Source organism: Lynx rufus, unplaced genomic scaffold (genome assembly GCF_022079265.1).
Source record: "Lynx rufus isolate CCGP_SWC_20201006 ecotype Redwood Valley unplaced genomic scaffold, mLynRuf1.p SCAF_2, whole genome shotgun sequence".
Classification (NCBI taxonomy): Eukaryota; Metazoa; Chordata; class Mammalia; order Carnivora; family Felidae; genus Lynx; species Lynx rufus.
In genome coordinates, this window is record NW_025814834.1 from 222,748,914 (window position 1) to 222,771,230 (window position 22,317).

A 22,317-nucleotide genomic window follows, 5' to 3' on the forward strand; every position below is an offset into this window, starting at 1 on the left:
AAAGTTTCAGAAAGTCTTTTCCTTTGATGTCATGTTTTCCTTTAAAAAAATCTTTGTTTTTGCATCCAAAACCAAAAGGAAGAGAAGCTGTGGAGTGGGTCCTTTGTATCAGAGCTGCTGGCACCGAAGGGCTTAGGGATTAGGGTGGTCCACCCACCAGGTTAGCACAGAGGCTGGGAGGGGTCTGCAGGCCCTGGGAGTAGAGCCACAGTTCCATTCTCTTGCTTGGGCGAGGCTCTCCCAGCAGGGGGGTGCCCCCCACCATAGGGGGAAGGGGCCAATGCTGGGGACAGGGCCTGCTCTCCAGAGGTGAGCTCCCGCTCTGGGGCCCGTAGTGTTGGTGGCTGCAGTGGCAAAGCCACAGGGAAGCTGGCCATGTAGAAGACTCGGCCCAGGCGCTTGGCCACCTGCGGAGAGATGGGCCTGGGTGGGGGGGCCTTCTGGGTTGCTGGCCTGCAGCCACAAAGAGCCTCGGTGCTGACCCACCATTGTGTGGAGACTGCTGCCCCCAGCTGGCACTCACCTGGGCCCGGATCTTGAGAGCAGGCCCGAGCTTCAGCCCCATGGTGGTCAGGAGGTGCTCCTCTGTCAGCAGGGGCAAGGTCTCCCCGTCGATCCCCTGTTCTCTGAAGACCTGGGGGCGGGCAGAGGTCCGGGCCTGAGTGCTGGGACCAGTGCCCGCCCGCCCTGCTGAGTCCCTCCAGCCCACCAAATACTGAGTGTCTGGGGTTGCCCCAAGGCTTTCCAGCGAGAGCAGGGCCAAGGGAAGCTGCTGGCACAGTGTGCCAGAAAAGCTTGCAAATGGAAGGAAGGTCTGTGTGTTGAGCGTGTACGTGCCAGTGTTGGAGGCAGAGGCACTGACGCGGCACAGGGCAGGGGGAAGCATGCAATAGCATCCCCCTCCTCCCCACACACTGTTGAGGAGGGGAGATGGGGAGGGGCGGGGAGAGGCGCTCGGAACCATCTCAGGAAGGTGTCCCCCCACCGCCCTCACCGGTGCATATTCTCCACAGCCAGAAAGGCCCCCCACAAAGCTGCAGACATCATCCACTGTCCACTTGCTGAGGTCCTCAGGGGCTGTGGCCTCCTCCCCATCCATGAAGAGTCCCCCCATGGTGCCTGGGTTGGGGGGGGGGGTGGTATTACTAGGACTATTGCCAGCTCTTTCCTAGGCTCCCACCCCTGTCTGCTGACCTTTGCCCAAAATGTTCAGAGATGTTGGACTGAACACTAAAAAGGATTTTTCTTCCCATGGACACCCTCCCTGAGACCCAGGGCGTGGTGGGGGGAGGGGGCGCAGAAGGGGAGCTAGGATTCTTTCCACCCCATGGAGGGATCTAAAGCATGGAGAGGGGATGCCCACCTGTGTGGAAGTAGGGGCTGACGGCGTAGGGTAAGCCCAGGGGCAGTGGAGGGGGCAGCATGGACCCTGAGAGAAGCCCCTTCCCCTCAGGGCTGGCCCCTCCAGTTGGGGCTTGGCCCAGGGTGGGGCCCTGGCCCCCGGCGGCCACCATCTCAGGGTCCTCTCCTTCTGAATCCTTTGGGGGCTCATCCTCAGAGCCATCTTGTGCCCAGAGCCCAGCCCCCGTGGTCTCCTTGGACTCACTGGAGTGGGCTGAGGCAGGGCTGGGTCCCCCCTTCCGAGGGGCTCGGCGGACAGGCTCCCGGGGAGGGGTGGGTGGGCCGGGGCCCGGGGGTCCCTGGGGGGGCAGGGCCAGCAGCGGCGCGGAGCTGTGTCTCAGCACCAGCATGGCCCCGCGCCGCTGCAACTCCTCGGCGCCGTCGGCGGGGCGCAGGGTGGCTTCGGGCGCCAGCAGCTGCGGCCGGTGCGCGCTCTCCAGCTCCTTCTGACGCAGCAGCTCTGCCGACATCTCCAGTCTGGACCAGGAAAAGCAGACGGTAGTGTGGGTCATGTGGCTCGGCAGGGCCACCTCCTCCTCACCGGTCGCCACGGCACCTACCGGGCCAGGTTCTGCTTCCGCAGGAGCTCCTGCTGCCGGGCGAGCATCTCCGCCTGGGCAGGGGGCAGGAAGCCGTAACCTGGTGGGAAGGGGACAGACCACGAGGCCAGGTGGCCGAGTGGTCTAGGGCCGCCCAAGCCCACCTGGTCCGTCCCTTGGCTTCGGCAGGGGCGAGGGTTGGTACTACGGAAGCCCTCGTGGAAACCGGGTCGGTCATAGGCAAACCCGGGTGCACCCACACCAACGGCCTCCCGGCGTGCGCGCTCACGAGCCCCTTAGGACAGGGTCGCGCACCCGCCTACTCCTCACCTGGGGTCTGGCACAGGGCCGAGGGCACCCCCAGAAAGGGAGGCCGAAGGTGGGGGCCCAGGGCGATGTGAGGGGCATTCTGGGGCGACAGCAAGGGGGGCGGCTGCGACAGTTCCCTGTGGACGACGGGGCGGTAAGAGTGCGCGCCGCAGGCCCCGGCCCCGCGCGCCCCCTCTATTCCCGTAACTGCCCTGCGCCCCACCCCCCCTTGCCGCCGCCGCCGCCGCCGCCGCCTCTACTAATTGCCGGCCCCGCGGGCGGTCGATGCACCGCTCGTTACGGCTCCGGGTCGCGCGCCGCCCCCGCCCCCGGCTGGCGGCGCCAATTAATCTCGGCGGCGGCGCGGAGGCGCTGACCCGGCGGGCGGCGGCGACTGCAGCGGTAATTACCGCGCGGGGCGCGCCGGGCCCCCGCCTCCCCGCTCCCCACGGACCCTGGGCGGCTAGGGGGGCGGGGGCGCAATTAGCTGCAATCCTGGAGGCGGTGGAGGCAGCTGCAAATAGCGCTCCGTTGGGGGGGCGGTGCGGAGGGCTGGGGGCTCGGCGTTGTTGGGGGTTGTACCCTGGGGCCCGGCTGGAGACCACCGAGAGCCGCCACAGCCCTTCCCGCCCCCTAGCTCGCTCACCCCTTGGCCTCTGCAGGTGGACGGAGGGCGGGCGGGGGGGGGGGGGGGGGGGAGGGCTCCCTTCCCCAGCTCTCGGCTGACTTCAAGGTTTCCAGGCCTCGCACTGCTCCTGCTCCCATCTTCTGCCTTCTGCCCCCTCCACACCCTCCTCTCCACGGACTCCCCCAATCTGCCTCTAGCCCCCACACCTACCTGTTGGGGGAGCAAAGCCCTCAGCTGTTTCTGGAGCACCTGGATTCAGCCAGTCCCACAGTTGCTCAACAGAAAGTGCCATCACCCTTAGCACCCTGCCCAGAGGAGGGGTCACCCCCCCCCCGCACCCCCCCCCCATTCTATTCCAGGAGTGTTCTAGGCCTCTGACCAACTCGGGGGTCAGACCATGAACCTAGGGCCAGCACACTGCCTGGCACACTTTCTGTACCAACATGGCTGCGTGTGACTGGCGGGGGAGGAGAGTGTGTGCACGATGGAGGGCAGATGCAGGCTGTGGACGTGACCTGCAGAAACCAGGTGCTAGGTGTATCTGAGAAGCCAGCAAAGAGAATATGGGGCCTTTTCTGATGTGGGCACCCAGTACCTCTCTGAGAAGGATGGGGTGCCAGCTGGCACGGTGCCCTCTCGGTGCTGAGCCAGGCCCTGCTTTCGGCGCTGACCTGCCGTGGATGAGGGTAAGTGGACTTCCAGGCCACTGGGGCTCCTCACAGATGCTGCTGCCACCTCTTGCCGGACCCTCAGGAGATCTGGGGAGGTTGGGGGGGGGGGTGAGGATGGTCAGTGGTGGTCTAGAGGCCAGACTCCCCCAGGGCTGGTGAACATAGGACACTGGCCAAGGACACCAAGGAGACCAGGTGCTGATGAGAGCATGTCCTCAGAGCGACCTTGCCGTTTGGTCATGGGGACGGAAAGATGAACAGAAGGCCACAGGGCAGGGGAGACCAAACCCTTAACAGTGCCGCTAGCTTTGTATGGCGCTGGGAGTGGGGGTTGGGAGGCACCCACCTGTATTGAGAGAGGGGCAGGTTAGCATTGAAAGCGATGTGGGGATGCCAGTAACCAAGATGCAGTGGGAGGGAGGGGAAGGCCTCCCTTTCAGGGGCTTCTGTGGCCTCTGAATGTTGATATTGACAGGAGTTCAGAGGTTATGGAGATCAAGGCTGCAGGGGGCCTAGAGGGATGGTGTTGTGCAAAGACCCAAGAGTGAGGGATCCTCAGGCAGGCCTGCTCCTGGAGGCGTGGGGATGGGTCTCCAGCCCTGGACAGACGATGCCCAGGTGACTTCCTTCCCGGTAACACTCCGTGCACACTCGAGGAGTCTAGCCCTCTGCTCCCCATCCGGGTCCCTCCATCCTGCTCGGCCGGGCCTCTGAGTCTTCCCCCACTCCCACCGTCACCCTCCCCACCCCCACCCCCCCTCGCCCGCCCTGCGCAGCCCCAGCCTAGGCCGCCGCCGCTGCCGCCTGTTTATAAATTAATTACCCGAAAAGCGGAGGTGGGCCCTGCCCGGGCCGGGTGCCAGCCCGCAGAGCCCAGCCGGCGCGGCCGCCTGCATCGATCCCAGCGGGGCCCCTCGCCCCCGCGCCGCCCGACGGCCTCGGTTATTTACAGTCGGCTCCGCGGCGGGGGCGGCGGCGCAGGGCCATGATTGACAGCCCGGCTCCCGGTGCTGCTCCCCGGTGGCCGGCGCCCCCTCCCCCGCGCAGGCCAGCCGAGCGGGGCCCCAGGCAGGGCAGGGAAAGCAATTAAAAAGGAAGATTTTTAAATTATTAACATTTGGTGAATTATTCAGGCTCTCGGTGCCTGACTGCCCTGGGGGACAGTGCCTTGTGTAAGGAGAAGAAATCCTGCCCCCTTTCCCAGCACCCCTCACCCACCTCCAGCCAGAAAAGCCAAGCTAGCGGCAGCACCGTGGGCTGGGGTCTGCCAGGCCAAGGTGCAGCTGGTCAGGGTGCCAGATGGTGGGTGGGTGAGGTGTGTCCATGAGAGGCAGGAAGGACAGATGGACAGAGCACAGGGTGGGGAACCGGGTGGGGCAGGGTCCCCGCCTCCAGCTGGAGCTTCTCCTGAGCACCAGTGAGGTCCTGGTAGCCACATCCCAACTGCCGCCCATCCTGCCTTCTGGATGTCCTAGCCTGACTACTCCCCTCCTCTTGGCCCCTCCCACCTAGAGACCCAGGCTGACCCCCCAGGTGAGGTGGCTAGCACAATCGCACACATGGCCCTGACAGCTGGAGTAGGAAGGACTACAGCATATAGACCCGGGGACAAAGAGAAGCTGCATGTACTGGAGAGAGGCAGGTGGGCCTGGTTCAGTCCCCACCTCCCACTCTCACCGGGGTTCACCTCAGACTCTGTTTTCTGTGTCTGTGAAATGACAGTGTTTGCGTGTCACAAGTGAGGCATGGCTCTGCTAGACAGTCTGGGAGACAGTGGGGTATGCAGGTGGGGGATCCCCCACATCTGCCCAGGCAAGTGGCTGCCTGGGCAGAAGGGGAGGAGAGTGACTCCTCATTGCCCACCTACAAGGGGCCTGTAGGGACCGAGGGGCCTACAGACCCACATCCAGACCCAGATTTGGTCTTAGCAGCCAAAGACCCCAGGGCCTCTTTTCACACTGAGCAGAGGCCTCCAGGGGTAGTTAGAGCCTAGCACATGTGGGTAGACACTTGGTGTGGGATCGTGCCATGGGGAGGGGGCACATACCGTGGCTGGGGAGGCCCAGGTGGTAGAGACGCTGCGGGTCCTCAAAGGTGCCGGCCTCACTCAGGGCAGACACAAGCCGGCGGTAGTGATCCTCAGGGGCCATGCTGGGCCCTAGCTCTGGCAGCAACAGAGTCTCTGTGTTGGGAGGAGCATAAGGTAAAGGGATTCTCCTTCAGATGCCACCATGGGAGAGAGGCAGAACCTCCCCTCTTAGACCCTGCTGTGGGGCTGATTTTGCCGTGGCAGGGTCTGAGTTACCCCCTCCCTCCTCTGGGACCTGTCCCTCCACCTTGAAGTTGAGTTCCCACCTTGGGGTGGCTTGCTTCGTGCCTTCTTCTCCAGTGGGCACTCACCGCTGACGTGGGGGGTGCGGCCTGGCCTCTTGCCCAACAGGTCACCTGGGGGAGGGTAGAGTGAGCCCCGCCCTGTGTCTCAGGGCTTGGAGGGGATGGAGGCTGGGAAGGCCAGGGGCAGGGAGGGACCCAGCCCAGGCCTCGGTCCCTGCCAACCTCAGCTCAGAGCCTAGCACACGTGGGTAGGGGATCGTGCCATGAGGAGGCCCAGGTGGTAGAGATGCTGGGGAACCAAATCCATCATTGCTCAGGTGCCCTTGGATCCTGGCCAGGTCAAAGCCTTTCCCAGCCCAGGCTCCCAAAGGACATCTTGCCAGCCAAAGGACATCTTGCCAGGCTTTGGACAGGTCAAGGGACAGTTCTGATCCTGGGCTTTGGGGTATGTGTGTATGTGACAGGAGGTTTGTGGTAACAGATCAGGTGGCAACTCAGGACCCCACAGGCACCCTGCCGCCCCTACCCAGCCAGATTAGTCTCCTGTACAAAGTAATGGCCCCTCCTGGTCATTCTGCTAAAGGGGAATGGAAGGCTTTGGTTTAGACCAGAAGCCACTTTACCTCCCCTATCCTCTACCTGCTCAGGGAAGTCCCTAGGCAGCAGGCCCCCAAGGCCACCTTGAAGCCTCCAAGGTCAGGCACACCTGCCACACCAACTCCTGGGTACCTCCACCAAGGCCACACCCCTCACTGCCCTCAGAAGGCCTGAGCCAGCACCCTGGCCTTTCCGGCCACACACGTGCCTACCTGCCTAGCTGGGCTCTGAGCTCCTGAGGGCACCCCTGAGCAGTCTCACCTGCTCTACACAGCCTGGCCATAGTAGTGGGGGGAGGGGCAGCCCCACTTCTCTCCTGAAGGCCTCTCTCAGGTCCTACATCTAAAACATACTCATCTGTCTCCCCAAGGCAGCCCCTTTCCATCCCAGGCCCTAATCCCTCCTTCCTGAGCTCAGGGCCTGGGGTGGGGGTCTCTGCTGAACAGCTCAGCAGATGCCCTGCTCTCCTGGGACCACCCCAGTGCTGGCCTCCAGGCCAGATCCTGTGCTCTGGCCCCCTCTCTGACCTGAGAGGCCGCCTGGGTGGGTGGGGTGAGGGGGCTACCCCCTCTGTGAACCAGGCCTGCCATGACACCTCAGCAAGGCAGGCTTCCCAGAAGCCTAATTCCCAGAGCCTAATTCCTTTCTCTTATTCCCTTAATCTGTCATTTTTATCAGGCCGGGGAAGTGCGGCAGCAGTGAGAGGCCGATCAATCTCCACTTTACAGCTGACAGAATGGTGCTAATAACTTATTGATCTCAGCCACCTCGCTGCCACTGGCCTGGGCTCGGCAGCCCAACCCCTGCCCTGGGAGACGAGGTCCTCACTGCTTGGTTGAAGGGTCCCCACCTCAGTGACCTGGCAGGACAGGTAGGGGGCACAACCAGCCTGAGGGCCAGCCCCCAACAGCCTTGGGGGCTCAGGGCAGGAGGGCCACAACATCCAGCTGTGCTGGGCCTGGAAGCGGCTTTGGGCTGGGTCCACACCCCATCCTGCATACACCCCTTCTGGGTTTAGCAAAGAACCCAGCACCCTCACTTCCCTGAGTTCTGTTTCCCATTTTCCACAGTGGAACCTCCCCTTCCCCTTTCTCTTGGGGGATGAAGGCTCCCCTCTGTCTGGGGGAGGTGCTGCTGGAGGCAGAAGGGCCCACAGTGAGACTCAGCCCTGTGACTACAGTAAGATCCCGCCATGGAGATCTGGGGGCCCACCAGTCCCTGATGAGGGCCACACTCACTCATAGACCCACACACACAGTCGTAAGATGCCAGCGTGGACCCCAGCTGAGCCCCTCACAGTCCTCCGCGGCCCTTCCTGTCTAGGATCCAGGGAAGGACCAGGGCTGGGGTTGTGGGAATAAGATTGACAAGCGGCTCCCGGAGAAGCAAGAGGAGGTGACGGCAGGCAAATGTCTCCACCCAAGGGCCCACAGGCACAAGTGGAAGCCAATGGGGGACTGCAGCCCCGAGGAGAGGGCAAACTCTGACAAAACCTGGGCACAGCGCACACATGTGACACTCCATGCAGAGCACCTGTGACCCCTGACATGCTTGTACGCCCGTCTCAGCATAAAGTGAGAGTGAGGACACAGGTGTGTGGCATGGTGACACCCGGACACGGGGTGTGAGCTGGGTGCGGGGCCACGCAAAGGCCCCAGGCATGCAGCCCCAGCTGGGAGCAGGGCACGCATGCACACTCGTGCTGTGTACCGTGGGGAGGTCTCCATGTGTACGGGCAGCATGGGGAGGGCCTGCTGGCTTAGAATATCTCAATCACTGTGTGGCTCCCGCAGCTCCTCCCGATCGATGGGGCAATTAGATTTTATCAGCTGCCTGCTCAGCCGCCTCCAACAAGGCTCCAGAAGCAGCCCCCTCACACCCACCCCACAAAGGCCTTCCCAGGCACAGGCACGCCTGGGGGCACTAATGGGGGTTGACCGTCTTCTCCCCAGCCTTTCTGAGAGCTGTAGCCACTGCCGGAAACTTCCCTGCCCAGGGTCCGTAGGACTGCGAGGGGCCCCTGCCAGCTCCTCTTACCTCCCCTTTAGCTGAAGCTCAGCCATGCCCCATTCTCTGCAGCAAAGCCTTGTGGCCTAGTCCCCTCTGGCCTACTCCTCTGTTTGGGGGGGGGGGCGCGGTGTCCCCCAGCTGCTCCCTCCTTCTGAGCTCCTGCTGCCCCCAGGAGCCGTCCCTCTGAGATGACCCCAGGAGCTTCTGAGCTAGCACTCTCCTGCCTCACCCCTGCAGAGATGCCCCCTCTCTTAGGTGATGGACCCCCTTCCTCCAGGCGCCTGTGCTCCATGGGGCCGGTGGGCACTTTCATGCATGTAGAGCGTGTCCCTGCCCTCAAGTGAGCCATTCACGATGTGCATTTCTGAGCCTCTATGAGGCCTGCACATCCGTGACTGTCCTCCTGCTTCTGCTCCTATGGGAAGGGGATGGCAGTGGCCTTGGCCACTCCAAGCCCACCCCAGAAGCAGCCACGGTGGAGCCACTGCCTGTGCCTCCTGTCTGCCCAGCTGGCCGGGATTAACACAATTACCATCACATGGAGCCCCAGGGGACAGCCGGCCTTGCCACCTCCCGCCTCCGCTGGCCTCCCTGGCTGCCAGCCAAGGCTGCTGGGGGTGGCGGCATCCAGAGCTGCTGAGCAGAGACACTGGGAGGGTGGCAGGGCAGGCTGTCCCCAGGCTGAGCTGCAGTGGCCCTGGCAGCCCTGTTCTCTCCCCCCTGCCCCCCAGCTCCTCACCTGCAGCTCCCAGGCCGATCTCCACACCACCTCTCTGGAATTCACAGCGGCTCTGATGCTCGGGCATAACGAGGTGGCGGCTACGATGGACGCTGGATATGAGGGTGGGCAGGTCACTATCCTGGCTGTCGTGAAGCAAGACAGTGAGGGTGAGACCCCAAGAGGCCATGTGCCCAGTGCTGGGTACAGCAAATGCCTGACCAAGCTCGAGTGTGGGCACGCATAGAGCCCGAGGACAACACAAAAGTGCAAGGCATCCTACACACCTCTCTGTGGCCTGTGACAGCACACATGTGGGCATCCCCACGGCCGGTCCCAGGGGAAACATCTAGTGGGTGTGACCTATCCAGCCCCACCCAAGACCACTAGGACCTGCCAAGTGTCTACCTGGCACGGGACCTTACACTCAGGCCCCACCATTGTCCCCAGGGAGGGCGTGTACAGAGCTCAGGAGCCCAGCTCAGTTTTGCCATGCTCTCCCCAGAGTGACCAGAGCAATCACCAGGCAAGGGGGGGGGGGGGGCGGGGTCTGCTCATGAGAAGGTGCCCAGAGAGGACACACACTGTCATAGATGCACATATCACTTATCTAGCATTTAACTACTGTGCTTCACTAAGGAAGTTGCACGCACTCTTTCAACTAAAACTTGTAACCACCCACAGACCCTCAATTTCTTCAAATAAGGAAACCAAGATTCAGACCAAAGTCCTGCAGCCAATGAGGTGTGTGCACACACAGGGACACGTGTACACTCACCCAAAGGGCCTAAAGAGCATGCACCTACAGACACACACAGACACACAGACATACAACATGAATTGGGAGCCTGGTCCTCCCGTGTGTTCAGGACACTCTGCTCTCCCCAAGGCTCCCAGCTAAGAGCCTCAGCCACCAGGCATGTGCGGGCCTGGAATAAGCATGTATTTAACTCTTTTGTTTCCTCATTTCTCTTCCTGCTAAATCAACTCAATCCTACACCACAGAGTCCCAGAGAAAAGAAGGAGTGAGAAGATCTCAGTGCGACTGTGTGTGTAAATGGCCCCATTTGCTGTTGATGTTCTTGGCACAGGGAAGGGTCACCCGCCATCTCACAGATACAGCCTAGAGCAACAGGAAGTCGAGACAGAATAGGAGAGGAGCAGGGAGGGCCCTTGGCGCCCCACCCTCCCCAGGACCATTGTTCCCTGGCCCACCTGTACCAGAGCAGCCTCCCAGCTGGGCCCCTGCTAGAGGGCCTCCACGGAGTGACCTGGGAACCGACCCTAAACCTCATTAAGTAGCCCCCAGCCCCCCTGGCCTGGGCGGCTGGAGTAGGCTAATCCAGGCTGGCCCCTAAGCAGATCAGTTTCAGCCCCCAAAGACTCCAGGGCTGGGCTCTAGAGCCTTCTGGGAGACCCAGATGTGGGTTCTCTCCCCACCCCCACCGCCTCTCCCAGGAGGAGAGAAGGGCCCCCCCTACGCAAACAGGAGTGCAGGTGGGGTGGGAGTAAGTACTTTATGGGATTAATTGGCAGCAATTCTCATCCCTCTATCATCCTCATCAATGCGAAGGTGTTGAGGAGAGAACTGCTGTCCTCAGCACTAGGGAGGGGGTGAGGGGGTGTCTAGAGACGCCTCCGAGTTCTCCCCTGAGGGGATCCAATTCTGGTGTCCCCAGGGCTCCTATAGGAAGTGAACCAACTACCCGCAGACCGGATAGGTGAGGAAAGAGCCCATCAGTTTGTTCCCCATGAACCCTTAGTCCAGCGCCCACACAGGGACCTTGGACTGTACCCTCCGCCCCCCCCCCCCCACTATGGCCGTCAGTTCTTTTACTGACAGGTCAGTTGTTCGGGCACAGGTGCTGTGGCACGGTGGAAGTGAGGCCTAGTGGGAACCAGAACACTGCCGCCCACCCCACCCCTGCTCTCTGCCTTGGGGGTTTATCCCACAGGGCCCAAGACAGCCTGGAAAACATGTTCTGGTCATCTGGCCACTCACTGAACAAAATATGCCAGGTTTTATATAAAGAACTACAAAGAAACAGCAGGCTGAAAATGCGTAAGCCTTGCATTTGGCATCCCAAGTACGAGGTTCCTGTGGCCATGGAAACACCCTCTGCTGCGTCCTGCTGTGCACAAGGGACAAAGCCCATGAGGGACTTAGGAGGCTCTCTGTGGCACCATGGAGTGGGGCTGTGTGTCAGAAGGTGAGGGGGAGAGCTTGAGTGACAGAAGGGGCTACATGGAGGAGGGTATGCTGCGAGGATGAGGGAGAAGGGTCTTGCCCCTTGGACCCCAACTCTCTCTGAGGGGCACCCTGGGCTCCTCCAGGCTCCCTCCGCGACTGTCATACTGTCTAGTCCTTGCCCATATCCTAGCCAACTCAGGGGCCTCAGGAGGGCAGGGACCATATCTTCTGCCTGCTGCCTGGGGTGCATGGCCCCTGAGGTGGGAGTTTCAAGCAGGCAGGCCAATGGATGGAGAGAGACAGACAAACGGAGAGTGAGAGATGAGGACGTTCGAGCAGACAGGCACTATCGAGTGGACGGATGCAGAGATCGAAAGGATGAGAATAGCAGAGAGACGGACGGACAGAGCCTAGAGAACAGACAGGAGACAAGGACAGACAGATGGGGCCAAAAGGAGCCAGGAAGAGACAAAGACAGAGCCGGGGAGGGGGCAGTGTGAGGCAGCTGGGCTGTGTGCCTGGCCAGAGGCCGAGGGGCCGTATCAGCAGGTAGAGGGCAGATGGGCTGTAAGTCCTCTTGACCATGCTCTGCCCCTGCCCCCAAACTGCAATCTCCCCTCTGGTAAAATCCAGAGAGTCATCTCAGCCACCTCTGGGAGCTTGTGCAAGAGTGAAGGACCCCACATGCACTTGGACTTGGCCCCTTACCAGGGGCCCCCTGCGTCTGGACACCTGGGACCTTCTCTCACTTTACAAGGCTGGGGTGGATGAGGAGGGGGCTGCAGGCAGGAGGAGTCATTCTCAGAATGCAGGAGCCTCCCTTGGGTTCCCTATAAGCTTCGCTGACAAATTTATCCTGTGGCTTCCCAAGTAAAAGGCTCATAAAATGTCATCAATGTTCATGACGGTTCATAAAAATGAACAGTTGAGTGGGCAACTTCAGAATGAGGTGGAAATAAGTTTGAAGGTGTTTTCGTTGTAATCCGGCTCCAGGACCCAAACGTTTTCAGAGATGTACCTAAGAACACATATGGCACAGGGCCAGGCTGGGGGTGGGGAGCGCAAGCCCCTAACCTGCTGGGCCAGCCCCTTCCTGTGTCCTCCCTGGAAGCCCCAGGGTAAGACTTGACCCCGCTGACCAGAAACCGCAGCCTGGGCTGCAGCCACAGACTGACCATCCTCTGCCCCTCTGGAACCTGGAACTTGGGCCTTCTCAATGTCCCCCAATCTCCTCATCAGGTCCCCTCATTGTCTCTCCTTACTAAGTCTTGGGTTTGCAGCCCCCCTGCCCTCCCCCATGCTTCTACAGCCTGAAGTGCCGTGTACTGGAGCAAACCTCCAACCTCCTGGGCAGGGCCTCCAAGAAGGACCCCATCAAAACACTCTGTCAGTCCTCTGCTCAAGAACTTCTGGTGGCTCCTCACTGCCTGGAGGACCCTGTCCTACAGCCTCAGCATCCAAAGTTCTTTAGCATTCAATTGAGTCAGACCTGCCAGTTCCCCCCAAACCCCCACCCCCATCCCACACATCCCCTTGCCTTGTTCTTCCATACCTCTGCAGACTTCCTCTTTCCCTAGTAAACGCCTATGCATCCTGTAAGATCCCATGTACACACCACCATTCTCACCTCCTGGTGGGTCTTTGGGAGGGTGAGAGGGAGAGGTCACGGCCTCATCTTTGGGCAGATCGACTCAAATGGCCAGTCCCATGTGGGAAGGGGAGTGCACTCTGGCTCCAGGATTGGGCTGCCCAGAACCCATGCCTGTGCTGCTGGCAAGGCCCGTGCACAAGTCGACAGACAGACCACAGAGTAAGGAGGGGAGGAAGGGAGGGAGCTAGAGAGATTTAGCAGCAGGCCCAGGGGACATGGGGCAACAGGTCTCCATCCTGCCCATGCACAGGGTATGGGGAAAAGCCTGGCCCAGACCCGAACCCTACCTGCAGGACGTCTCTCGGAAGGAGATGTTCACGTCCCAGTGGGTGTGGACTCTGCAAGGAGAGAAGCAGAGGGTCAAAGTGGCCTCTGGGACCTAGTACGTGAACAGCAGGGCATGGGTATGGCATAGCCCTCATCTGCCCCAGAGCGCTGGCCCCAAGGGAACTGGGCTGGCTCAGCTTTGTCTCCTGTGCCGTCTGGTACCAGCTCAACCAGCCGGTGGCTGACATCAGGATAGAAGCATGGGGTGGGAGCCAGTTCCTGGTCTCACGGAACAAAGAAACTGGGAAGGATGGAATCGAGGCTGCCATACCTCTGCCTCTTGGTGCAGTGAACCCAGAAGAGCTGCCACGTTGTGCAGAGGGGGCAGGGCAGCCTAAGGCTTCTTCTGCCCAGCAGCCATATGACTGAACCCAAACTGCTTGTTGTTAGAGCTGCTTCGGCCAGGCTGGAACTAGGGCACGGAGCAAGCCCCCAGACTGCCGCTAGCACCGATGGTTCAGTGTCAGCCCAGGTGGGTGCAGCTCCCTGGGTCCCAGGTGCTACCAGTCTGCCTCTTGAAAGCGAGCACTGCGCCCCGTAGGTAGGAGGGATGCCAAACAACAGTACGACAGTCAAGTAAGGAAATAGCTCTGCCCTGTGCCTGTGTCCTCACCCACAGCAGAAAGACCCTCGGGCTGAAGGAAGGTGGTTGGAAGCCTGTGTGGGCGTGTCAACTTAGCCAGCGGGGGTATGGGGGCTGGGAAGTGGGGGTGTTGGGGGTTTGGGAGGGTTATTTGAGGGTAGGAGAAATTGGAACATGTTAAAAGACTAGGCGAGAAGAGAAAAGGCCTCGAGACTCTGGGGATGTGTGACATGTGCTGGATGGACAGACAGACAGATGGAGGGATGAAGAGGTGAGTGGACAGAGGGAGGTGCCTCTGCCAGGAGGGGAGAGGGTGGGAAGTCAGGAATAGTGACCCTCAAGGCTGGAAGGGACGGTGAGAAGCCAGGGGAGCCGCTGCTTGCCAAGGAGAATGAGCACGAGCGTTTTAGGGGCTGCTCAGCCTCCTCCTCTCTGCCTGGCTGTGGTGGCGCCAGGCCATCCCTTCCTGGGTCTCCCTGACTGCCCTCCTCCTAGAGCCGCTGGCCCAGCCTCCTTCCTCCCCCCGCACAGAACCATGTCGGCCCCTCCCTCCGGGTGGGTTCTCACTACGGTCCCGTGGCATGGAGGGGTTCAGGCTATTTCAGCTTCGGCAGATACCAAGACAAGAAAATCCAAACTTGGGCCCTGTCCTGAGGTCCAAGGGCCCGCACCCTGGCCTGGCTCTCAGCTGCCTGGAGGCCCCAGTCTTGATGTCCCTCCCTCACCACCACAGCCAGAGCCCATGTGCCCTCCCCACCTGGTCATCGGTAAAAGTACCTTCTCTTCATGATACGGACATGGGGGGTGTCCTCCTGCTTCAAGCCTGGCCGCTGCCCATAGGCGGGGCCGTTCCCATCGCTGTCACCATCACTGGCCGAGAAGCTGGTGGTCAGCTCCTTCTTTAGGACCCGCGCAGTGGGGAGGGCAACCGTCCTCTTGTCTGCCAGCCGCCCCCGGTTCTGGGAAGGGAGGGAGCAGAGGAAGGTTAGGCTAAATCAGGACCCTCAGCCTCCTGGGCAGCTTGCACCCCAGGCCCAACCTTCGGGCAGGGCCCGGGTGACAGAAGCCCTCACAGCAACCACTAAGATCAAGTAGGGACCATCAAAGGCCCTGCTAAGGTGCTTCTAGCCTGCAGTGCAGGCCCCAGGGTCCACAGGAGCCCCGGTGGCCTCAGGCGAAGACAGGAGCAGAGAGCTGAGGCCTGGGTCAGCGACCCCTCCACAGACCACCTTCCTTGCTCCATGCCACCCTGGAGGGGGGTGAGGCGAAGGGCTGTGGGCCCTGGCCAGGCTGCTCATGACACATGCCTTGTCCAGACTCCATAGTCCAGCCTCGCTCCCTCCACAGGCGATCAGCCTGAGTGCGGGGATGTCCACCTGGAGGCCAGCCCCGGCTTTCCTGGTGCCAGGGAGCCCCAAGAGGCCGTGAGAGCCCCCACAACAGAGGTCTGTGTTCTGCCACTTGTTCAATGTGCCGTTACCACTGTCTGCATGTGTTTGCCGGACAATCCCACACGGCTCCTGTGTGAACCCCCAACCGATGCCAGGTCCTTTTTCTGTTCTGCTAGTGCCATGCCAGGTCCAGTTCAAGGGCAGTGTGAAGCCTGAGTCTGGGGCCTGAGCCTGCTGACCCCTTGCAAACTGCAGTCCTGGGGTTCGCAGGTCACCTGGTGGGGAGGCCTTACCAGCCCAGACCCTTTGACCCAGCCTCTGGGGGCCCAGCCTCTCCCCTGCCCCTCTCGGGGCCCAGCCTCTGGGTCAGAAACAGAGATTCAGTATCTCTCACAATACCTACTTCTCCCCACCCTGCACCCATGTTGTGAGTATGTGGATGCATGTGTGTGCCGTATGCTGGGAGATCAGAGCAGGAGGCATTTGCACAGACGTGGAGGCCAGTCCGCACTGAGCTTGTCCACGCTCAGAGCATGCTCACACACCAATGGGACAGGCAAGGTCCCTATATACCACCGCTGCCTCCAGTGTCTTTAGGTCCTGCCGCCCCAGTGGAAGAAAAAAGTTATTGATTATTTTCTGGTGGGCAGGAAGCTTTTTCTTATTCAATAACAGGTTGCTGTTTCCTGGAGGTGGCAGGGATCTTGGGATTATCTAATTCTCTCTCATCCTTTCAGTGACTGAGGCCTCCTCAGACACCCTCTTCCCTGTTGCCAGGACAATGCCACCATACCCGGGGACCCGAGGAGGAAGGTGTGAAGGAGGGTCTTGCCTCACCAGTGTCATCCTGGACCTAATGGACAGCTGTGCAGCCACCACAGTAGTCCTGTCCTCCAGAGTAAGGGTCCTTCTCTTCAGACCCAGCCCACTCAAGCTCCAGATTTGGGCAGTGGTGCCGAGAGCCAGGGAGCCCTGGTCTTCTCCCCCTCCTCAACTGGGTCTGGGGACCACAATTAGCCCCATCCCCAGACTCCAGGAGCCAGTCTCCATAAGCCAGCCCTTATGAATCCATTGGGACACCCTCATGTTCCTCTCTGCAACACACTCAATGAGATATACGGGACAGCGTTGGGGTGGGTGGGGCAATGGAGTCTGAGGGTAGGCCTGAAAGATGAAAGGGCCTGCTTTGTGGCCCCTTCTGAGACCCTGGCCTTGGCCCTGTGCTCTATTGGAAATAGCAGAGAGTGGGTGAGGCTGTAGGTGTGACCGCCTGTCTGGTCCCCGTGCCTCTCTGTGCCAGCTAGTGGGCTCCAGGGGAAAGTGTTTTCAACAGCCCCTGGCCTGTCTGAAGTGTGCACTGCTGGGAAGTCCCCTCAGCCCTGCCCTTCTCTAGCCTATTGTAGCCCAAGCACCTGGACCTCCTCTCCTTTCTGCTTTAGTTAAACTATTCTCTCGAGAAGAAAAGGAAATGCATTTCCCTCTGCTTCTCATCTGTAAGACAAGGAAGAGGAGAGGGGAATGACAGCAGTAAGACTGCCACCTGGGACGGAGCCTGACCAGCTGTGCTGGCCTGGAGTGGCTCCTGTGAAGGGGAACTGAGGAAGAGGGACCAGGGCCCCAGCCAAGGACAGAGAACATACGTGCCTCCCAGGCACACCCAAGACCTCAACCCGTGCTCGGCAGCACAGATTTGAAAGCTGGGTGCCCAGCCTCTGCCCCTCGCCAAGCACTGGCCCCTCAGAGTGCAAGCGTGGGTACATGAAAGCCAGCTTGCATGGCTGCACGATCCCTGCGCCACATGCACACCCACATTCTGCCCCTGGAGTATCTGTGACTCTGAAGTGTGTACGTACCTTTGGGCCTGGCTGTGGGGGGGTGTGGAGCAAGGCAGTCTCTATGTGGCTAAGGTGGATGCTAGAAAGACAAGGAAGTCTGTGGAGCTCCTTCCTAAGGGTGAGGTACAGCGATAGGCTTGGGAGGGACCAGGTTCAGGAGAGGCAGGCCCAGGTCTGAGGCATCCCTCCTGTAGGGCAGTGACCTGAGAGCCCCAGACAAGTAGGCAGTTCTAGGCTGGGCCTCATCCCTGTCTGACCTACCCACCCACCCTGCCCCCAATCCAAGCAGTGTCCTGGGGAAACTGATACTGGGCTCAGGCCACCTGTACCCCACACTCTTGGGAGAGATCTCTGGAAGAGTGGGTTGGGAGAGGCGGGTCCCCTCCGACCCAAGGAGAAACTCCAGGCCAGCCTGGAAGGTGCCCAGAGGACTCTTCTCCAGTACCAGCTCCTTGGAAAGGTGCATATGTGGGGAAGGAACTCAGTCTCTTGCCCCAGGCAGGAACCGTGGTGGTGGGCAGGAGGCCGGCTGCCTGTGCAACAGAGTCTGGCGATAAGCCCGTGTCAGGCACGTGATTGGGATAGGTACACAGGGGAGGCGTGGCTGTATCCCCCTTCCCCTGTCCAATCTGTGCGTCTGATCTGGTGTCTGTCTTCACAGGGGTGTCTGTGGCTTCCCAGCTCGCCCAGCTTAGCTACCTCCGGGGTCCACAAGGAAACCAAGACGTCCCTTTCTCCTTCCTACCTCTAGTCCAAAGCAAAGAAGCCGAAGGTGGGTGTCTCGGGTCCTCTCTCACCACCTCCTGTGAGAGGGTGCTGCTGATGGTGCCAGGAACAGTGGCATAACCCTAACTGCCACCAAGAGCCAGGGCCCTAAGTGGCTCTCCCCCAGAAGCTCAAAACTGGTTCCTCTCAAGAGACAATTTCCTCTTCAGATCAACCCTCCGACTACCGCTGCCTGGAGGACATGTGACATGGAAGACAGTGCTTCAGGGGCAGGCACAGCACCCCGATCTCTGCTGCTCCGCTAGGCCAATGAGGGGGTCGTATATGTCTGCGCTGGGTTGGGGACCCCACATCAGCCTCCAACCCCAGTTCTTGACACTAAAGGCCCACACTGCTCAGATTCTGCCCCTAATTGGGTTGTATCTTCAGACTCTCCTGGACATCCAGAGCCTTGCCCAGCAGGGGTCTAGCTCTTGGCATCCCAGAGACACATGTTAGTCACAGCTAAGCTGTGACCACCCCAGAATGCACATCCAGGCCAGCCAACACTGTTACATCCCAGAACAAGTTTTACCCTGGGACCAGCCTCTCTCCCAACCTGGGCCAGCTGACACAGTGGGACCCCCCCCCCAAACATGTGACAGGCAGGATCCCCAGGCCACAGCTGGATGACATGTCCAGGGAGGACACCTTCACACCCTGTCCCCAGGACCTCAGGAGAAGCAGCTCCAAGGCTCCCCAAGGAGTGGCTCCAAGATAGGCGTGATCAGGCCCTGCATCCAAAGGGGAGAGGGCTCCCCCAGGATTCCCACCCAAAGCAAAGTCTCCCCTGTTTGCTCTTCAGGGGCTCCCTCCTGCACACTGGCACGGACTCTGGATCCTAGAAAACAGGCACAAGCTCTGCAGGGGAGAAAGAAGATCCCAAAGCCCCAACTTTTCTCCCACATCTCACCACTGGGGAGGATATTCGACAGCCTGGACAGTCGCAGATCGGAGGGTGCACCTGCAGAATCCCCTTGGACATAAGCGTCTTCAGACTTTTTCCTGTGAGGAGGGCCGAGGCAGAACCGGTGAGAGAGCAGGGCTGGGCACAGGTAGAGTCGACGCACGCAGGAACGCTTTCGGGGCGCAGTAAACTGCAAGGCCCGCTCCCCCTCCCGGCACGTGTGTGAACAACCACCTCAGTCCAACTTCCGAACCCACCCCCAGGCCCTGCCGCCCACCCCACCCTCGCGGAAGCCACGGGGATCTGCAGAGCTCAGAAACTCTAGTTCCCGGCGAGCGCCCTCCCCTGACCAAAAGCCGCCTCCTCCCCGCCCCCTGCGTCCCCCCTCCCGCGCTCTAACCCTCTCCAAGCCTGTCTGCGGGGACTGGGAACCGGGCCCAGGAAGGTCGATCCAGCGCGCAGGTGAACGGCGCCGCCAGGACCCGGGACTGCGCGTGACCCCGCAGCGGGAAGAGGGCAGCCACAGCTGAGCCGCGAACCCCAAAGCCCAGCGCGACCGGGTCCCTAACTTTCTAACGACCCCCGGCCCCCGCGCCTGGCGCTCGCCGCGCCTCCCCTGCTTGCCTGCTCAGGCGCCCGCACCTCGCGCCCTCGGAGCCAGACTCCTGAATTCTCCAAGCAGGCTGCTACCAGCCCCGCTGCCTTTCCAGCTCCGCGCGCGCCCCCGCCCCGACGCGCGCCCCCGCGCCCCCCACCTGCCTGCGCCACCCACACACCTTCCCCTTCCCTCCACCAAGTCCCACCCGCAGCCCGGCCGCATGTGTGTCCCTCGACTCCCGCCGGATCCTGGGGGCTCACCGACCAGGGAGGGAAGTGTGTCCCGCCCAGCCGGTCTCCCGCAATTTCCCGAGTTCCCGTAAACTTCCCCTGAGCCACAATGCCCAGGAATCCCGCAAAGACCTTCCGAGTGGGAGGAGGGACCGGCTTGCGTGCAGTTGGGAGCCCAGAGCACCGCGGCCCAAGCTGGGGTGACGGTGGAGGCCGAGGGAGCTCTGCCTCGGTCCACCAAGGCGACCGTGCTGCGGAGATGGGGGGGGGGGAGGGGGCAGGGGGGGGTTGGGAGGGCTGGCGGGGGAGTGTCTCTGCTGCAGCCCCGGAGCCGCAGCGCCCTCTCTGGGCGGAGACGGAGTCTCCCAGGTAGCAGAATGAGGGGGTCCCGACCCAGGGGTCCTCGGGGAGCGTAGAGGAGGGACGGTGGCGGCCGCACCTTTGTGGCGGATGCTGCGCTTCCAGTCCTTGGCCGTCTCCCGGCCGCTGACGAACTGGAACTCGTTGGGTGTGAGCCACTCCCCGCGGTGGCGGATGGACGGACCTTTGCTGCCCTGGCAGAGTTTGCGCACGTAAAGTAGCGCGCGGTTGGCGCCGCACTCCACCTCGATGCACGGCTCGCCGTTGTCGAGCAGCGGCTGGAAATCCGGTGCTGCGGCCGCAGTGGCAGAGAAGCGCTCGAGGGCCAGGGGGTCCCGGGGCAGGTGGAGGTACGGGGCGGCCTCGTGTAGGCTCAGGTAGGCGCGCGGCGAGCGGAGTGACGGAGCCAACAGCGCCTCGTAGCCGGCGGTCGCGGCGGGTAGCGAGGCGGCCGGGGGCAGGGCGGCCGAAGCTGGCAGTGGTGTCAGGTAGCCTGGGAGCGGCGGCAGTGGTAGTGCGGCCAGGGTCGGACGGAAGGCGGCCAGAGCCAGGGCCAGGTCCTCGCGGCCTGGGAGCTCCTTCTTGACCGCCGGCATGGCGGGCCGGTGGCCCTGCAGCCCGGCTCTCCGCCGCCGGCGCAACTTGCTTGGGCCCGGGGACTGGAGTTGGAGCTCGAGGGCCGGGGGCCCAGGAGTCGCCTGGCCGCGCGCCCGCCCTATCCGCTACTGCACCCCAGCACCTGCCGCCGCGCCGCCCGCCGGGCCACCTCGGACCGCTTCCCGGCCGGCTGGCGGGGCCTCGGCTGCCCGAGTCATGGTGCCGCGGGAGCTGCTATCGATCTCCTATCGCGCTCCGGAGCGCCAGGGCTCCACAGGGCGCCGGGCCACCTGCGCCCGCGCCCCGTGAGGCGGCCCCGCGCCCCGCTCGCCGGACTGCCCGCCGGGCCCAGCCTGGCAGTGGAGTCGGGAAGTCTGCGGCCCTTCGCCCCGCCCCGCCCGGGGGTCCCAGGCCCAGGTCCCGCCTCGCCGCCTCGCCGCCCCGCCGCCCCGGTCGCGCACCCGCGTACACTGGCGCGCGCCCGCCCGGCGGGGACTTGGGAGACTCCCGCCGCCGCCTCCGCCGCCGCCGCCGCCGCCACAACTTGGCCCATTTAAACGGCCCCGGCGCGGCGGGCGGGCGGGCGCGGGCTCCGGCAGGGGGTGCGTGACGGCCGACTGGGCTCACGCGGCTGGCGGCGGGGGGTGGCGGGACGGGGCTGCACGCACCCTTGCCTCATTCCCGAGTGGACGAGGATAGGAGAAAGGGAGTCCCGGGTGTGCGAAGGGGCGTATGCCAGCGAGAAGCCGCGCGCACCTACCGCGCCATTGTTGAGGGAGTCACTGGGCGCAGCTGGAGTCCGGGACTGCACGTGGGGAGGGGGCGGGCCCAGGACCCGGGAGTGGGCTCCTGGCCGACGGGGGATCGGTGGTCTGGGACCGCCTGCCTGCGTGGCGGCTCTGGGTAGGAGTGTTGGCACAGCGGCGGTGGGTGGTGGGCATTACTGTCGGGCGTGGGTGGTCTCCTCTGCATCTGCAGGGCGTGAGGCTGTGGGTTTGTGGTGTGTGGCCTCAGCAGATGTGTTGGGGAGGCTTCATGCTCTGTGAGTAACAACAATTCTGTCAGCCATTGCCACCTTACTATGCGCTTTACATGCCTTAGTTCACTTGATCATCTCAGTGAGTTTTCCTCATTGTGTCATTTATAGATGAGGAAGGTGAGACACAGAGAGGTCAAGTAACTCTCTTGATGTCACACAGCTGCTTTAAATCCAGGCAGTCTGGGGCGCCTGGGTGGCGCAGTTGGTTGAGCGTCCGACTTCAGCCAGGTCACGATCTCGCGGTCCGTGAGTTCGAGCCCCTCGTCGGGCTCTGAGCTGATGGCTCGGAGCCTGGAGCCTGCTTCCGATTCTGTGTCTCCTTCTCTCTCTGCCCCTCCCCCCTTCATGCTCTGTCTCTCTCTGTCTCAAAAATAAATAAACGTTAAAAAAAATTGTTTAAATCCAGGCAGTCTGACACCAGGACAGACAATATCTGAGCCACGTTGTGGGGCAGGAAGGTGGGCTGGGCCCTGTCTGAGTGAGGGTTGGGGGATGTGGGGAAGAGGAGGGACCAATGAATGTGGGATCGTGCACTTGAGAACATTTCTGTTCCCTATTAGGAGCCGGTCTGGGGAAGAGGAACCCGCTACATCCATGTTCACTTTGGTGTCCTGAGGTAGCAGGTCTGGAGTGAGG

The 22,317-nt window shown here is 61.8% G+C and overlaps 1 protein-coding gene across 1 annotated transcript; it reads right to left on the reverse strand.

The window, feature by feature from the left end:
• Nucleotides 1–161: 161 nt before the first annotated feature.
• Nucleotides 162–20,641, reverse strand: SAMD11 (sterile alpha motif domain containing 11). The gene is made up of 14 exons (XM_047084600.1): nt 20,125–20,641; nt 18,864–18,955; nt 14,737–14,918; nt 13,337–13,387; nt 9,229–9,353; nt 5,904–5,993; nt 5,596–5,730; nt 3,473–3,635; nt 2,271–2,386; nt 1,962–2,040; nt 1,364–1,878; nt 995–1,119; nt 524–634; nt 162–407 (listed from the first exon to the last, which is right to left on the reverse strand). The coding sequence occupies exons 1-14, from the start codon at nt 20,639–20,641 to the stop codon at nt 162–164; spliced, it is 2,547 nt and encodes an 848-aa protein (XP_046940556.1).
• Between the last annotated feature and the right edge of the window lie 1,676 nt (nt 20,642–22,317).

Excerpts from the sequence above, each read along its gene's own strand:
- SAMD11 (XM_047084600.1), bottom strand. The coding sequence starts at position 20,641 with ATGCCGGCGGTCAAGAAGGAGCTCCCAGGCCGCGAGGACCTGGCCCTG. Across the intron at positions 2,387-3,472 it reads ACCCCATCCTTCTCAGAGAG|GGAACTGTCGCAGCCGCCCC; the intron begins GTACTGGGTGCC and ends CGTCGTCCACAG. Across the intron at positions 408-523 it reads CTCTCAAGATCCGGGCCCAG|GTGGCCAAGCGCCTGGGCCG; the intron begins GTGAGTGCCAGC and ends ATCTCTCCGCAG.